Source organism: Erinaceus europaeus, chromosome 7, assembly GCF_950295315.1.
Source record: "Erinaceus europaeus chromosome 7, mEriEur2.1, whole genome shotgun sequence".
NCBI lineage: Eukaryota > Metazoa > Chordata > Mammalia > Eulipotyphla > Erinaceidae > Erinaceus > Erinaceus europaeus.
This window is the reverse complement of record NC_080168.1, coordinates 29,291,616-29,310,644: the sequence shown is the minus strand read 5'-3', so window position 1 is coordinate 29,310,644 and position 19,029 is coordinate 29,291,616. Positions and strand designations below refer to the sequence as shown.

The following is a 19,029-nucleotide window of genomic DNA, read 5'->3' as shown; positions in this document are numbered from 1 at the left end:
CCTATGTTCTAGAGTATTCATCACCTGTGTGTAGCTGAGAGATTAGACCCTTTCTAAGCCACTAAGTCTGTGAATTGCCTTTGTCACAGAAACTCATATTCTATGGGCAAGAACTAGTGCAAAGGGAACTCCACATGGAGTTTGGGCTCTAGCTTTGTGCCCAGGAAGAAGTGAAAACCACATGTAGTGACCATATATATTTTTGCTGCTACTATATAAGTCCCAGAGTACTCTAGAACATAATATTTAAGGTGAACCTTGGTGGAAGAATGGGACTCTACTCTGTAAGCTAAGACACTGAGGACAGGAAGTTCAAGTTTGTAGTTGAGGAGCAGTAAGTAGACATAAGTAACTAGTGTGTAATGGGAATTGAAGTTGCGTGACCTTTACTCTGAAGGCAACTGTGTGCAACTGAAATATTTTAGGGCAAGCAAGGTACACAAGCATGGACACGTAGACTTCTCAGGTAAAGTCAGGAGTTGAAGATAGAGAAATTAGTCAGTAGAAAAGTTGTCCCAATTTCTCTTGTCCCCAGTTTATATCGCCATCCTTCTGCACTCATGATCCCTCCATTGCTGAACTTCTTCCACTTTGCCAAACACCTGCATCACTGGGAGTGGACATCTGTGGGAGGGGTGGTACTGTCTTCTGATTCTATGATGTTTCTCTGTTCTGGTCTCTAGGGCAGAACTTTGGGGCAAGTCATTTACCTGGTATATCACTAGGGATTCTCCAGGGAAATAGAATCAAGGAAATTAGCTCCCAAGATTATAAATGCAGTCAAGTCCCAAGATTTATGGAGTGAGCTGGCAAGTTAAAGGCTCACAAGAGCTTGAGTTTGAGTCTGAGGGCAAGACAAAGCTGATCCCCACTTTGAGGTCAGTAAGGTAGGGAGAATGACTTCTATTTAGAAGAGAGTCAATTAAAATATTGTTATTATTATTATTATTATTGTCTTCAACTGATTGAATGTGGCCCAACCACATTAAGAAAAGTATGCTTGGGGGCTGGGTGGTGGCACACCTAGTTGAGTGCAAATGTTACAATGTGCAGGGACCTGGGTTCGATCCTCCAGTCCCTACCTGCAGGATAAAGCTTTATGAGTGGTGAAGCAGTATTGCTGGTGTCTCTGTCTCTCTCTATCACCTCCTTCCCTCTCAATTTCTGACTATCTCTATCTAATAAATAAATAAAGATAATACCAAAGAAATAATTTTTAAAAGTATGCTTCACTCCATTTCTGACTTAAACATTAATTCTGTCAAAACTCAACTTCAAAGAAATACCTAGAAAATTTATTACCAAAATATCAGTGCACACTATGACCCAGTAACACATAAAATTACCCATGACAGCTAGAAGGCAGCCAGGCAGACAAGCAGGTTGTAACAGGTTCTGCTAGCAGCAGGATCCTTTCTAAAGGACAGAGAGACTTCTCTCTTAATCTGCCTATCAGAGGCCAGTAAGGCTGTTTGTTACCAAATATCTCACTGAGCAGATGCACAGAAGGGTTTTCGATTTATAAAATGATCATAATTTATTTACTTAGATATTTACATTACTAGATATTTACATTCAGCTGCTTGAAGGTACTCTGCTTCATATAATTCTTATACTCCTCTAATGAAGTTATTCTTATTCCTACTTTGTAGATTTTTTTTTTAAACCAGAACACTGCTTGCCTCTGGTTTATGGTGGTGCAGGGGAATTGAACCTGGGTCTTCAGAGCCTAAAGCAAAGTCTCTTTGCATAACCATGATACTATCTACTCCCACCCACTTTGTAGATTTTTAAACTGAGGCTTGTGGAAGCTGAGGGGTTTGCCCAAGCACAAAATAGGGTTAGGAGTCATGATTGGAAGCATAGTAGTCTTCATAAACCCTTTCCTTAACTAGGATGCTCTGTGATGTTTTTCTTCTTTTTTTCCTTCCTTTTTTTTTTTTTTTTTTGCCTCCAGGGTTATTGCTGGGGCTCATCAGTGCCTGCACCATGAATCCACTGCTCCTGGAGGCCATTTCCCCCCCTTTTGTTGCCCTTGTTATTGTAGCCTTGTTGTGGTTATATTATTGTTATTGTTGATGTCATTCGTTGTTGGATAGGACAGAGAGAAATGGAGAGAGGAGGGCCAGACAGAGAAGGGGAGAGAAAGACAAACACCTGCAGACCTGCCTCACCGCCTGTGAAGTGACTCCCTTGCAAGTGGGGAGTAAGGGGCTCGAACTGGGATCCCTATGCCGGACCTTGCGCTTTATGCCATGTGAGCTTAATCCGCTTCACCACCACCCGACCCCCGATGTTTTTCATATAGTATCTAGTACTACTATTAACTGAGCATTAAATGACATAGTATACATATCAGCATGGTATCTGTTACATGATAAAATTCTGTATTTACTTGTTATTGGTCATAGTCATATTCAAGGTGCATGCCTGTCTTTCCCCATCATAGAGTACACTGAAAGAGTATAGACTTTTAAGCTGATGGAAAACATCAGGATTTAGATCCCAGTGTTTCCATTCAAAAGTATTAGACCCAGCATTTGCATTATTGCACAGATACAAAAAACTATTCATTCTCTTATGTTTAAATATGAGTAATGTACTCATGAGCTTGTTTAAGTACATTTTATCACTCAGCAAAAAAATTCAAATTACTATATAATGCAGAGTGATCACTAGAGCATTTTGTTTACAAAAACATAAAGGAGAGAGAGAAAGAGAGAGAGAGAGAGAAAGAGAGACTTCATTATTCTTCCCCAAATCACTGGTAATGACTGTGTGTCAGTCCTTTTTTGGTGGGAAAAGGCAGTCAGGATGCACAGACTTGGCTCGCCTCAGGTGTTGCCCATAGGTAATTCATGGAAAACTGCATCAGCAGCCTTTGATTTTCACATTCAATCGACATCAGCTCCCATTTCTATGCGGACACTTCTTTATTTCAAGGCTTGTTGATGTGTGGGTGAAAACTCTGTCTATGAGATGAACTGAAACAAAAGCAGACACTGACTGAAAGCTTCTGCCTCCAGTATCCTACAGCTCCATTTATTCTTTGTTTATAGAGCCATTGCTTCCACATGACGGATGGGCCGAAAGTGAAATACCACCTTCTCCACCACCACATCCCATTCTGGAATTGGGCCTTGAAGATTACAGCCACAGGTATCGATAAAGTCATATGTCGTAAATGTTCCCTTTATGCTTTTGCTGAGAAAACTCAGCAGCCTTCTTTTTACTCTCTTTGTTTTCACCGTAACAACCTCATAGTGTGTATAACTACTTCTGGGTGAAAACATCTCACAGCTAATGGCTTTGTTTTTTTCATGTTTTTCTTATGGAATTCAAGACGCATCATATAATTTTAAAATTGTTATGAAAGCTGTTACATTTCCTTTTGCAAAGTTTAAAAACTAGAGCAGCAGAACTGAGAGAAAAGTTATATGGAAAGATATAAATCAAAACTAAAGAGAGATAAAGCATGTTTTTTTTGTTATAACTGGCAAACCCTAAAGTTATTTTAAAAATAGATGTTCAAAGAAAGTTAGTGAGATCTAAAAATTAAAGCAATACTATATATAATCTAAAATATTGAAAAGTGTACCCAATATTATATCCATTCTGTAATAGAAACCAAAAAAATCAATAATTTCTAGAATCACACAAGCATGAGACAGATTGACTAAGCACACACACCAGTCGACAAGTGGAATTCATAGATTTTATTCTTCTGATGAGTTTTAAAAATCATTAACTTGTCTCTTTGCTATTCTCTATGTTTATTATGGCTGTTAAAAACTGTATATTTTACTCCATTCTATGTCCCATGATAATCCTGTGAAATGTTTTCATTTTCTTTGCAGCACTGCTGGTGCCATTCCCATTATGCTTTTTTTAAAAAAAATTATTTTATCACAATCTGCTAAAAATAAAGCAGCCCAGCAACAATCTAGCTAAGTCTATTAACTGGAAGCTTACCTATATTTAGCAACCTCTGATTTCTATAAGGTTGGAGCCAATTATCTCACACAAAGTTGATTTCATGAACTATTGTGACTCCAGGACATTCACAGTAATTTTCTAGTTGATTTATCTGAGGGTTTCATGCCAGAGAATCTGGACATGTGAGTGTGATGTGCATGGGCAGGGAGTCCAGAAAGAAAGTGGGCTTTTGAAAGATGGAAGGACAGAAGGAGTCACATGGAAATGGGAAAGTCAGTTGGCTTGCATAACTTGTATGTTGCACTCATACTTTAGTTTGTTCTGCTTTTCAGGATTGGATCTTTTGCTAATGATATCATTATTGCCACCAGGGTTATTGCTGGCGCTTGGTGTCTGCACTATGAATCCACCACTCTTGATGGCCATTTTTACTTCCTTTTCTTTCTTTCAAATTTTAATTATATAGGGCAGAGAGAAATTGAGAGAGTGGTGGCAGATAGATAGATAGATAGATAGAGTGAGAGAAAGATAGATACCTATAGAACTGCTTCACTGCTCATGAAACATCTCCACTATAGGTGAGGAGTGGAGACTCGAACCCAGATCCTTAGGCTTGGTAATATGTGTGCTCAATCGGTGTACCCTGCCCAGCCCCCAGTTTTGCATCATGAAATCATCCATTCTCTTGTTTACTCATCCATTCATGACCTGGGAGAAAGCAGTGGTTATGTGAAATACTTTTATGCCTGAGTCTCTGAGACTGTATGTAGCTTTTTAAAAAATTTATTTATAAAATGGAAATATTGACAAAACCATAGGATAAGAGGTACAATTAACATAAAGTTCCTACCACCAGAACTCTGTATCCAATCCCCTCCCTTGAAAGCTTTCCTATTCTTTATCCCTCTGGGAGCATGGACCCAGGATCATTACAAAGTGCAGAAGGTGGAAGGTCTGGCTTCTGTAATTGCTTCCCTGCTGAACATGGGCATTGGCAGGTCAATCCATATTCCCAGCCTGTTTCTGTCTTTCCCTCGTGGGGCAGGGCTCTGGGGAGGCAGGGTTCTAGGACATATTGGTGGAGTCATCTACCCAGGGAAGTCAGGCTGACATCATGGTAGCATCTGGAACCTGGTGGCTGAAAAAAGAGCTAACATATAAAGCTAAACACATTGTTGATTAATCATGAACCTATAGGCAAGAACATGAAGATATGAGGTCTCCCGTTTTCGAAAAAGCTATTTCAGGCACATTCTGAGGGGCCCATGACTTTACTAGTTTTTGCCTAATATACAGATGGACCCAGGTTATTGTCTGGGGAAATGGTGTCATAGTTGGAAAAAGGGCTAGAAAGCTGGATCAGGGAAGAGAGTAGCTCCCAAATCTAGGGAAAGTATATAAATATTGTTAACTATAAACCCCACTGACTTGATCTGGGGCCCATATTCAGCACAGAAGCCTATGCAACCTCTGCATTCCTATAGATCTGATCTGGCATTCTGTGGTCATGGCTAGGAACATTCCAGGCTGCACTAATTTCAGAACCCATCTTCCTCAGATGGTAGAGTATGTACCCCAACCTCCCTTCAGAGAATGGAACATTCCCTACCATTGTTGATTGACACTGAGGGCAAGGTCCTATAGTGGCCCACAGAGGGGTCCATTATGTTGTTCCTGATGGAGATGACCAGTGACAGTGGCAAGAGGGATCTATTAGAGGTCTAGGCCCATTATGTCTGTGTGGGAATCCCAGAACTCCCTGACTAGCACTCCAGGTGATTGAATGGCCTGGTAGTGACTAAAGAGTCATAATTAAAGTAATGCTGGAGACTGTAGGTTTAATTCCAGGCACCACCATAAGCCAGAGAGAGAGAGAGAGAGAGAGAGAGAGAGAGAGAGAGATTATTTATAGGTCCTTGATCTAGAGCTAGAGACTATAGGAGGAACTTGGATGGATTGGAAACTCTCCATGCTCATATAGTATGTGCTTTTTTTTTTTTTTTTGAAGAGACAGACACACATATAATTAGGAAGCAGCATGTTGAGTATAAGCTACAAAATGCTACTAGAACCACAGAGGAATGAACCATGAACTCCATCTGCAAATGTCAAGAAAGGTTTTACCAGAAAGGTGGTGTTTGAAAGCTCTTTTTTTTTTTGGAAGCTAGAAGGGAGCCTGCTGTGTTCACTGTGGCTAAAATACAGGGTTTCTAGGGTAGGGTGGGTAGGGGTTAATGGTAGGGCATTGTGAGTGTCATGCTTCTCCAGAGAATAGTGAGGTAGCATTGGGCAGTTTCAAGCCTGGCAGTGACAACATCAGGTTGAACTAGCTAGTTACAAAGACTGCAGGAGATGGAGGAAGCCATAGACAAGTATGTCAATAGGAAGGCTGAGGGGAGAGAAACACTTGAGTAAGGGAGGAGCAACATAGCTGGAGAGAAAGGAACAGAGTCAAAGACATGTTTGAGATGGAAGGAACAAATGCAATGCTTTGAAACTCTCGCCCTCCTGGGATCAAGTGACCTGCACCATCCTGCAAGCTGCTGTGTTGCCTTGGTGACTAGCAGCAGTCAGAATTGGATGTGTGATACTTGGGGTGAAAGAAGTATTGGAAGGGAGCCAGAGGGTTGAGCAAAGAGGCTGCCCTATCTTTTCACAAAGAAAGCCAAAAGCCCCCTCAAAAGGGGTGCTTCAGGGATGGAGTTAGTCTTGTGAAACAAAAAAAAAAAAAAACTGCTATTGCATGAGGTGTGAAAAGCAAATTTGATCGCATGCATGCTTATACTTTGAATAGAAATGAAATCAGGGATTTATTGAACTTATTTGTCATATTATAGCAGCAATTAGAGTTTAGAAGACATGGTAGAAATAACAAATATAAAGTAAATGCATGTTTTAAAATGATAGTCCAGGAAGATTTTAAGGCAATTCAGTAGCAGGCAAAATTATACTGAATCTTATTATCGATTTAGATATCACTTGGTTATTCCTTACATGTTTATTTTCTCCTCCCTCTGGTTTTCTCTCTGTTCTTTGCCTCTTTATCATGCTTATCTTTACCCCATTACCTACTCCCCTTATCTCTTCCTTCCTCTTCAACCCCCTTTTTCTTTGACATTTATGAACTGCATTTCACAGTAGTCAATTGTTGGAACCTATTTATTGATACGTGGAACTTCAGATGTGATTTTTTTTTTTTTTATGGCATGCTCCTCAAAATCTTCTTCTGCCTTTTTCTGTCAGACAGTTCTTCTCAAACATGCATTGCTGGCTCTTACGTGCCTTTCACATTCCTGATTTGTCACCACATTCAGGACACTGCATATGTTTCATGCTACCCTTATTTATTCATTATGCAGCATAATTTGACATTGGGTATCCTTTCTGTTTGATAGATTCCCTGGTTGTTCATGCTGAAAACACAGCCTTTATCTGAGACATGTCTTTGGCCTGCTGTCAACTTCCAGCTTCCCAAGGCATCTTCTGTAACCCACTCAGCCATGAGCACATGCTAACTGCCTTCAAAATTAAAATATGTCATATTTTATAGTTAATCGTTGTGCCACCTTCTCATTCTAAAGACTTTCAACATGAAGCTAAAAATTGCAAACAGTTTCACTAGTCAAGCTTACGTTGTCTAAAATATTTACACATTAACGCATTCAAGACTACGCTTAATCGTTTGGGGCACTATATGCTCACATTAGCTCTAATTCCGTCATGTCGTGTACTGTAGTCACTGTCTTTCTGTAAAAATCTATCAGTGTGATATCAGATATACCTTGCCTTATTCTCACTTTCTATCATGGCAATCCTGATCCTTCTTTTGAATATTTCAAAGTATAGATTTGGTCAGACTTAATAAAGTCATTGTGAAGCAGGGGCTTGAACCCAGGTCCTTGTTACTGTGCGTTTAATCAGGTGCGCCACTGCCTGGCCCCCTACTATGATAAATTTAATGACCTTCTCATAGTCACATATCAATCTATATAGACACAAACATGTCTGTTACCACTTGCTATATTTCTAAGTACTAAGTATCTTCACATGTTGATTGTCCTTGATTATATCTCAGCATCTGTACAGAGCAATTCACTTTATTTAGATGCATACTTATTTGAGATTGTTTCATTGACTGGAATTGCTGGCCATCTTGGCTTGTTGTTATTTCATGGTGATGGGGATAATAATTACCCAAAAGTCAAGGAAGATTTTTGCTCTCATTCTTATTTTCTTAGTTTGTCAATGAATGTAAAGTTAAACATCTAAAACAACGATATGGATTAGCTAATATTTTATTCAGTAGGAGATATTCCTACACTCTGCCTTGAGCAAAACACTTTTGATGCAGTGTGATCTGTTTTAATGAGGAATATTCATATTGGTCCTAAACTTCTACAATGAAAGATTTCATCATAGCATTAAGCAACTGTTTTCATTAATTACTTCGTTTCATTTCATAACACGGATCACTTTGTTAAAATAAAAGAGAAACCTAGGATGCAAGTCTGCACAGCAGATTGTAAACAAACCTGTGCTGGAATGGAATGGTTTGAAATGACAGTTTTAGGATTAGTAACAAACTATGTCTCAAATGACCATCATTGTGCTATTACTGTTCCTTTCATACTAGTTATTTAATCATGGTTTATAAGATTAAATGTATATAGTTCCACACTGTGTCCACATCACAAAAGATCAACGATGTGCAGGGGAAAAGTTTTATAAGTAAAGCAGGGCTTCAGGTGTCTCTCTGTCTCCACCTCAATTTCTCTGGTTCTATCCAATAGTGAATGAATAAATATCAAAGGATGAAAAACTGAGTGCAGATAGCATATTTAAAAATAAGGGCTTCCAAAACATCAAGCTCCTAGGGAACATTGCATCTATAGTAACATGCCAGAATTTGTTATTAAAATGAGCTGAAACCACTATAGAATTGTAAATATATCAGGTCAATACCAATGGCATAAAATGAGCCAGTTTTTTCCTTTGTATTTGTTATAATCAGATACTACATATATCTTAGAGGCCAGCATCTCTATTCAGAATAAGGCTTAAGATCAAGAAAGAAGCCTATGAGAGATATATAACTCAAAAAAGGAGTGGTAGACTTCTTGAGAAAATTTCATGAATAATTGTATTATTTCTTTCTTTAAAAAAAATCTAGAGAAAGAGAACGAGAGAGAAGAGAGTCCAGAACACTGTTCAGCTCTGGCTTATTTGTAGGGCTTGATCCTGGAATTTCAGAGCCTCAGGAATAAAAGTAATTTGCATAACCTTTATGTTGTTTCCACAGTTCTACTTGTATAATTTCCTTATTGGAGAGTTCCAGAGGTCCTCATTCTAAGATCACTCTAACATTCAGGAAAGTAATAAATAAATAAATAAATAAATAAATAAATAAATAAAGGTTAACAGCTCATTCATATTGAGTTTTTACTGGATTGATGCCATCGTCACTATTTAACATATCTTGTCTAATCCTTACAACAATATGATGTAAATCATATTGCTCGCCATTTTATGATAAATAATCTGAGGCCAAATACTCTAGTATCTCATTTCCAAGTCTCTTTTTCTAACCATCACACCTCTCTGACCTTCCAACCAGAAGAGTTCTTAGCCACAGACTTACTGAGAATCTGACAAAAATACAGAAGGTAGACTATTAAAAGTTATCTATAACTCAAAAAGCTCAGCAACTTTCAGTGATTTAGGAAACAAAAGCAATTCTTTTTATTTGTTTGTTTGCCAAATACTTCCATAACTCTTATATTGCACTGAACACCATTGTCCTTACTTTACAAATACTGACTCAGGTTATTTCTAAACAGCCCTATGAGGTAGGAAGTGTGATTATACCCATTCTTCCTTTTTTTTTTTTTGCCTCCAGGGTTATTGCTGGGGCTGAGTGCCTGCACTACGAATCCACTGCTCCTGAAGGCTGTTTTCCCCATTCTGTTGCCCTTTTGTTGTTGCCATTGTTGTCAGATAGGACAGAGAGAACTCAAGCGAGGAGGGGAAGACAGAGAGGGGGGAGAGAAAGATAGATACCTGCAGACCTGCTTCACTGGCTGTGAAGTGACAACCCCCCCTGAAGTTGGGGAGCTGGGGGTTCGAACAGGGGTCTTTACTTCGATCCTTGCACTTCGTGCCATGTGCACTTAACCTGCCCTGCTCTACTGCCTGGCCTCCTATAATTCTTAATAGAAGGGAAAGAAGACACTGAGAGCCTCAGTAACTTCTCCAAGACAGATTACAGAACCATGAAGCTCTGATCTGGCATCTGTACCCTTGAGCACTGGGTTGAGCTACCTGGGTATACGTATGACAGGGTTGAGCTACCTGTCATACATATTTCCTTAGTCCATTGCCTCTGTTACAATAAGAGAGGTTCATCCATTCATTTAGCATTATTTGCATGGCTGCATGTTAATTGTAATATTGCTGCTGGGTGATATTAAAGATGTATGACTGAATTTTAAACATTTTTGAAATTAGTAAACTTTTTTTTTTTTGCAATATTCGGCCAAGTAATCCACATTTCCTGGATGTTGCAGGAGTCTCATTTGTTGAAACTATTGATTCATTTTTAAAGTGTTAAATTTCAACTATCTGGAAAACTCAACCTCAGTAAATTCAGATTTACCCATGCTGGATTTGAGTTTTTATTGTATTTAAAGTTAGAATAAGTTATGCTGAAATGAGTTACCATATTTACTTTCTAAACATACAAGATTACCAAGGGACAAAGTGGCTGTAATTTGATTTATCAAATGTAATTCATTTCCACATAGAAAGAAGGCATTGACTATGCTTCCCTTATATAATCTCTCCTGTCCTCAAGAAAAATTTCTAAAACATTTAGCAGACATAGAATTCTTTCTTAAAGATTGAGTATGCATATTAGGAAGCCTACAATGGACATTTGATGTGTTTTATGTCTAAATCGTCAACCATCTTTTCTCTTTCCTATTATCTCCTTTGATTATATTGACGAGCAGAGTATTTGTTCACATAAATACTAGTTTTCGAAAATGGACTTAAATACAGTAGTAAAGCAAACTAATGTAACCATCTGTCATTCAACATGAAGTTTCTTTTTCTCTGAAGGATATAGGCCTTTCAATCATTTGTTAAAGTAAGGGTATGCTTAGCCCACAGAAATCTCTTAACCTGCTTTTAGGTTTAGGCTTTACTAATATCTGGTGACATCCTTTGAAGTGCCAGGCCTTTCCAGGATTGCTTTACACACTTAAAGTTACAACTGTACAGCAGGATCCTAATTAGCAGAAACCAGTGAAGAGGAAAACATGATATTAGCTAGAGAATATTTTATTTAAATTGTACAGGGTGATCAAATACATGAAAACAGAGTTACTACAACACATAAAATGAACCAGAGACTCAAAAAGCCTTAAGATGCATGGTTAAGATTGGCAGAGAGAATGAAGAAGACTTATGTTCAAAATGAGAATAGGTTTTTTTTTTTTTTTTTAAAAAAAAAAGTCTTATTCTAAACCTACATGCAGCATGTGACTTCTTTCTTGCAGCACGGAGATGGATTCAGCAGTGTGTTTTCCAGACCAGCACATCAACTTCAGATGTATGACACCAGCCAGGCAGCCTGAATCAATGAATCTGAAAGCCTCAAAGAGCATGGACCTTGGTAAGTGAGGATGTGGTGACATCCGGGTCAGCTCTCCAGCCTCAGCCCATCTATCTTCCCCAATGTCTTGCTTTTGCTTCTTTAACACCAACCTTAGTGGGTAAGGTCTGCTAAGACCTGGAGGAGGGGATAATAGGCAACTCATCTTCCTGTCTCCTCTCACACATTTAATTGTAATTACCCCCTTTCTAAAAGAGAGATAAATGATTTATTTGTATAAAGCGGTCCACAAAGGTCAGAAAATGTGATCATTTCCTTCTGAGTATCTGATCGCCTTTAGTGTCTTTAAGCCACCTGCTTTGTATTTGTACTCTCACTTCTGCCAATACCTATATCATCTCTCATGTACATACTTGTTGCAGGGAAATAATGTGATTAAATGAAACCTGTCCCATGGGACTTCCATATTGTGTGCATGGGGTAGACGTGGCAGTGGTGAAGAAGATTCCTCTTTTTTGGAAGGCTGATCTCCAAATTCTTGTGATACTGGCAGGATTACAAGCCAGTGGGTTTTCCAAATTGAATGTGTGTCTAGGTGTCTTGCAGTTAGCTTGAACATACTCATAGAGGTGCTGAAGCCCACAAGGGATTTCTGGAAAATTAAAAAAAATTTTTTTTTTATTTAAGAAAGGATTAATTAACAAAACCATAGGGTAGGAGGGGTACAACTCCACACAATTCCCACCACCCAATCTCCATATCCCACCCCCTCCCCTGATAGCTTTCCCATTCTCTATCCCTCTGGGAGCATGGACCCAGGGTCATTGAGGGTTGCAGAAGGTAGAAGGTCTGGCTGCTGTAATTGCTTCCCCGCTGAACATGGGCGTTGACTGGTCAGTCCATACTCCCAGTCTGCCTCTCTCTTTCCCTAGTAGGGTGTGTCTCTAGGGAAGCTGAGCTCCAGGACACATTGGTGGGGTCTTCAATCCAGGGAAGCCTGGCTAGCATCCTGATGGCATCTGGAACCTGGTGATTGAAAAGAGAGTTAACATACAAAGCCAAACAAACTGTTGAGCAATCATGGACCCAAAGGTTGGAATAGTAGAGAGGAAGTGTTAGGGAGGTACTCACTGCAAACTCTAGTGTACTTCTGCTTTCAGGTATATATTTTGCAGTAGTTTATGGATACGTGTGAACATAAGCTCTCTCTCACAGAAACTGGTGTATATCTAGGTTTTGGGACTTTGTTAGAAAGTGAACCACCTGAGATAAAATTAGAGTGTACTATAAAAGGAAAGGTCTCACCCGAGTAATGAAGCTGAAGGGTTGTCATTCCACACGTGAAGTCTCTGGACACAATCTTTAGCTGCCTGAGTGGAGCACCACCCCTCAGAACTCGAGACTATGAATAAAGGGCCCCTGGAAGACAACTTAGATGCCAAAGAATAGTGCTGCTCTCCCCAGGAGCTCTCAGAAGAGAGAGTTCTATTAGACAAGAGTGTGGGCGCAAATTAAGTTCTCAGCAAAATATTCATCGCTTCTTGAATGCTCCGAGGCCAAGTTTTGCAAATGATTTGTTTTTCTTGAGACACATTACATATTTCATTAGTAGCAACTAGAGAAAACAGAATAATCAAAACTGCATGTTCCATAAAACAATCTGATAAATAGTGCTTATCTGTTACTCATTTACAGGAGTTCAGAAAAATGTTCAATCATGATGAAACAAGAGAAGTTTATTCTGTTTTTGATGAATTAACTAGATCACTAGATCAAATTCTCTCTAATCACCCATAGTAGAAGCTAGGATAGCAAACCTTAAAAAAAAAAAAAAAGTAGCTGTCTTATGTCTAGTCAGAAAAGGGTATTTTCTCAAGTGTGAACCCTTGACAAAACAAAGGGATAGTATGTGACAGTGACATAGATTATTGCTAATAACCTAAGGGGCAATTTATTTTCATAGCATGCTTAATAAGTATTTTCTGTCTCCCCAGTTTCTTTATAAAGAAGACAAATAGCTAAAAATGATTTTAATTTGGGGAGAGAAATATATTAGTGTTTTTCTCATATGATTAAAAGTAAGTGACAGTAATATGATTCTAAAAGATCATTATAAAAAATAATAATATATGTTTTCCCATGTACATTGCGAGAGAAACAATATTATTAAACCCATATAAATAAGAGCTACAACATGTCCAAAAATAGTATGTTTATTTTTTGTCACTGAAACCTTCTCTTTAAATGGTAACTACCCTTACAAAACATGTATAGGTGGCAGTCATTTAATGTATTTTATGGTAATTACACTATAAATTTCAACAATAACAATATTGTCTTTCAGTTATAATTGGACAGGGACCATGAGTTTTTTTTTCTTTTTCCTTTAAGATGCAAGTGTGAAACTAAAATTATTGGCTAACAATGCACTGTGATACAGGTGTAGTAAAGTATTCCATGAAATTAAATCATAAAAACACTTTTAAAGTAACCATCAAAGTATTGTTCCTCCTAGGAAATGCCAATTTAAAATGAACATCCTTGCAGAAAGCTCTGTAGACCGACATTCTGGTCCCCTATCCACAGAACAATTGTGTGAGCATAATAAATGTGTTGATTTTTTTTCCAATGGATAAAATCACATGATACCCAAATGCTAATCATTTAGAAGGATCATTCCTATTTGAATGGATGTGTGGAATATTATAAGTAATTTAGTTTTATATACAGAGCACTGATCCAGTGCAAGGAATTAGTTGTTCTTTGTTAAATCAAAGACTGGTGACCATGCTTTGGTATTAATTCTCTCAGCAAGGTCAAGATTTATTTTAAAAAGATTAAAAGAGAAAATGCCTAAGCAATTTGCTTGAGTATAAATTAGTGTTATTTCACTAATTTTGACTAAAGCAAAAATAAATAAATAAATAAATAAATCAGTTTTCTATAGTTCAGACTTTAAAATATACAACACTTCCAGGACCAAGAGGGAAAACTCAGCAGGCCAGACAGGTGTCTTGCCAGGCACTTGACCTGGGGTTGAATCCCTCTGCCACATGGGAGTTGTCCTGGCACCAGAGTAAGCTTTGTTGCTGTGACTTCTCTCTCTCTCTCCATCTCTGTCTCTTTATCAGAATGGAAAGTGTTACCAAGATGAGTGAATTTATATATTCATGAGACCTCTGTTCCACACTGTGTGTGTGTTTAAATTTTCTAGTAGTTGGGGTCAGGCAGTGACAACCTTGGTTAAGCACTGACATTACAGTTCATAAGGGCCCAGGTTTGAGCTCCTAGTCCCTACCTGCTGGAGGGAAGAAGCTTCACAAGTGGTGAAGCAAGGCTGCAGGTGTCTCTCTCTCTCTCTCTCCCTGTTTCCTCCTACCCTTTCATTTTCTCTCTGTCTCTATCCGATAATAAATAAAGTAGAAAAAAAATGGCCACCAGGAGCAGTGGATTCGTAATGCAGGCACCAAGCCTCAGCAATAAACCTAGAGGTAAAATAAATTAAAATAAACTTCTAGTAGTTAATTTATACTGGATATTCTTCCTTTGAAAAGAAATCTATAGGAGGAGTGGAGAGAGAACATAATGATTATAAAAAAAAAGACTGTCACACTTGAGGCTTCCAGGTCCTGGAGGCTGAGTCCTCAGTATCATGATAAGCCAGAGCTGATCAGTACTCTGGTCTTTGTCTCTCTGTTATCTTTCTCACTATACCTCTCTTTCATTAAAAATAAATAAATACATTTTTTCAAGTCTATAGGAATCTTCAAAGGCTTTCTTCTTTGTTTTTGTTTATTTCATTGTTGCTGAGCCTAAATTAGTATATTCACCTGCATACCAATGAGTCATTGCTCTTATGTTTAAATGATTGCAAGATGAGTGGGTGCTATTTACTTATTTTTAATTATGTTTCCAAAGATAGGAAATTCTTACTGTGAAAATCCCCATTTCCTTTCCATATACCACAAACATGAACAATTTTTTATAATGATTTGCTATTACATCTTTCTAGAAGAATATTCTATTTGTTGCCATGCCTAGGTACATATGCCTCACTTTATGTTGTATTTATTTATGATAGTTGTACAGTGTAATGCTAATGCATCTTGACTAGCCATATATTTTTCCCTTTTGATTGATTTTAGTATTAATTCGGAGTTTCATGGTTGTTTGGTTTTTGCTGTCCATTTCTCATTCTTGTTTCATTTTATTAATATTTCTAATTTACTTAAAATACTAAAATATTGTTTAACTTTAAAAATATGATGTGTGTTGTAAGTAATTTCTTACAGTCTATTATTTTCCTGTTTTTGTTTTGATCACAATATTCTTTACTTCTTTTTTCTTTTTTTTCTTAATTTTATTAGTGACTTCATATTGATTTACAAAGTTATAAGATAACAGGAGCTTAAATATGCACCTTTCTCACCACCAGAGTTCTGTATCTCTATTCCCTCCATTGGAAGCTATAGTAGTTCTCCAATAGCACAGCTATATACAAGATACTGGATACTGTAAAGCAAACCCTAACAAAAGGACTTTTCAAAGTTAACCCAATTACCAAATAATGTGATAATAACATTAACTATCGATTGTCTTTTTGAACCCTAAGACAGCAGGAACCTCACATCTCCACTATAGAGCCTCTACTTCCCCCAGTCCTGGAACCCTTGGATAGGGCCCACTTTCCCGTATGCCTCTCCCAATCCATATCAAATAATATTGCATCTGCGATCACAACCTAACCAACACAACGATTGCCATCTCAGCATGCTTCACTTCAGACTGTGTCCAGAGACTTCACGTGTGGAATGACAACCCTTCAGCTTCATTAATATTCTTTACTTTTATTTTAGAAAAGGTTCTAGTCTTATAGTCAAATATTTTCATGCTCTCATGATTTTGGGCTGTTACATTTATGTTGTTAATTTTCATCTGTTTTTTTAAAGACTTGGGTATTTTGATATTTAGTAAACTACACTATGTTTTAGCTGTGGAATTATTATTTGTAACATTGACTTTTGCATGTCCTTTCCTCATTAATTCTGAATGTAGTCACAATGACTATTATATTATCTTACATACATAGGCTTGTTTCTAGACATTCTGCTGGTATGTTAGCTTGTCATGTGCTAGCTAGAATCACTCTGTTTAAACTATCAAGCTCTAATATTGTATTTTGACAATATTGAAACCTAGGCAAGAAAGTCTATTGTGTAAAATGCTATGATCTTCTTGGCTCCCGATTTTCATTCTTTTATAAGATACTTTGAAACTTCCTAGGGACCTATTTGGCCATGTGAGCTCTAGGTCAACTCATCACAATAATTTGTTTATGAATTATAATAGATGCTATTGATTCCTGATAAAAATATTAATCAGGGAGTTGGTTGGTAGCACAGTGGGTTAAGTGCAGGTGATGCAAAGCACAAGGACCAGCGGAAGGATCCCGGTTCGAGCCCCCGGCTTCCCACCTGTAGGGGAGTCACTTCACAAGCGGTGAAGCAGGTCTGCAGGTGTCTAATTTTCTCTCCCCCTCTCTGCCTTCCCCTTCTCTCTCTCCATTTCTCTCTGTCCTATTCAATAATATCAATAACAACAATAACTACAACAATAAAACAAGGACAACAAAAAGGAGTAAATATTTTAAAATATTAATTACATAATTTTATTTATATTTCAAACTTCAAAGATTTTTTAATTATCATTTTGTTTAATCAGAAATTAATAATGAGTAAATGATTTCAAGGATCACTACAATGTAAATAGGAATTTTGTTTCCCGTTCTACTTATATATTGGGTTATATCAGTCAATAGGTAAATAGATATTTTGTTTCCCATTCTATTCACATATTGGGTTATATCAATCAATTCCCTGATACGTCCATTTATTCTTTGTGAGTGGCTCTAAATCTGTCTACTTGCAAATGATGAAAATGAGTCATACATTTTTATGTGCACTAAAATGTATGTGTAAAATTCTGACTATATTTTACCCAATGCCATTTATTTCTGCATATCCATTGTGGCATTCTAGTCTATTCTGCTTCATTATTTTGTGAATACTTTTGCTGGCATGCATGTGGCCACATTTAAGTCCGATCAAGAATGATTAAAATGATGAATAAAAGGAGATTTATTTTTAAATAATTGGATGTAACTATGCTTATTCAGAGAGGTTAGGGTGTCATTTTCTGGGATTTCCAGAAAAATCAATCTTTTCCTTCTAATTGTAGACTTTCCTCTATTTATTTAAATTACCAGAATTACAATGTTCAGTCTGGATCCCTTTAATTTGTTCATAATTGAGCTTGTGTGGGTGTTGAGTTGGAAGCTCTCAGGAGCTAAATAACACAGCTGCCTCTTTGGCCTTTGGCGTAGGGTTTTCCCCCAAAGAGCTGCCCTTGTTGGCAATGGGCCAGAGAGTTATATTCAAAGACTTTCTGATGAAGTATAAACATCTTTAATTTCCAGACTTGTGTGTTTTATGACCCTGTAATATTTAAGAATTAGTCGGAATAATTCAAAAGGCAGCACTTCGGTATTTGGTTCCATTCCTTGACCTATTCTGTAGCCCCATTCAAAGTTAAGTTTTAAATGCCATTTCCCATAAAACAGATTTTGAGAGTTCTCTCTGCTGTTTCAAATTGGCCTCCTAGTCCTATATCCAAAGGGTGTTCTGTAACACAGTTAGGAGAACACTGAGGGCAGTGCAGATGGAAGACACTGGCCAGCTGTCCTGCTTCTGTTCAGTGAGAGGAAATGAGTTTAAAGTGATGCATGAGCATTCAGGCCCAATTTTAGGAAGTTTCCTGACAATAAAGATTGTTAACATTCCATGTTTCATAGTCTTTAAAAATTGTGTGTGTCTTGAATGACTCTCCCTAAAATCATGATGATGGATAAATTAAGTGATTTTCTTTCAAAGTCTCTGATTCAGTGCTTTTATTTCCTACGATATTTTTTTGCTTTAAATTTAAATATAGAAAACCTTTGTAGATATCCACCATTGTAGAAAGTTATACATTAGTTTCTCATATAAACAAAGTTAAATATTTGGGTCACATTTTGAAAATAGCTCCTTCATATATACCAGATTTTTCTCCCAGTGAGTAGTTGAATAAATCTAGTATCAATTTACTTATTTATTTATTTATTCATTTATTTATTTATTTAGTCATCAAGGTTATTGTTGGAGTTCTGCATTTGCAGAATTACACCTCCCTGCCTGCCTGACTCCATCACTCCTATCAGTAATTTGTTGGTTTGTTTCTTTTTCTGGGGAGGGGAGAAAGGAAAAGACAGAGAGAGGAAAAAAAGAGAGAAATACTGAAGCGATGTTTCACTGCCCATGAAGCCTCCCCCTGCACCCAAAGGTGGGCCCGTGTAATGACCAGGAACTTGAACATGGGTCCTCATGCATGGTAATATATGAGCTCTACAGGGAGTCCCACCTCTCAGATCCCCAGTATTTTTTTTA

The 19,029-nt window shown here is 37.6% G+C and overlaps 1 protein-coding gene across 2 annotated transcripts in view; it reads left to right on the top strand.

The window, feature by feature from the left end:
* The window catches only part of PARD3B (par-3 family cell polarity regulator beta), a 1,240,289-nt gene that overhangs the window by 762,875 nt on the left and 458,385 nt on the right, over positions 1-19,029 (top strand). For both annotated transcript variants that reach the window (XM_060194068.1, XM_060194070.1), the window contains 2 exons: positions 3,060-3,159; positions 11,493-11,608. In XM_060194068.1, coding sequence (XP_060050051.1) covers positions 3,060-3,159; positions 11,493-11,608 — 216 coding nt within the window. The remainder of the gene's footprint in view (positions 1-3,059; positions 3,160-11,492; positions 11,609-19,029) is intronic.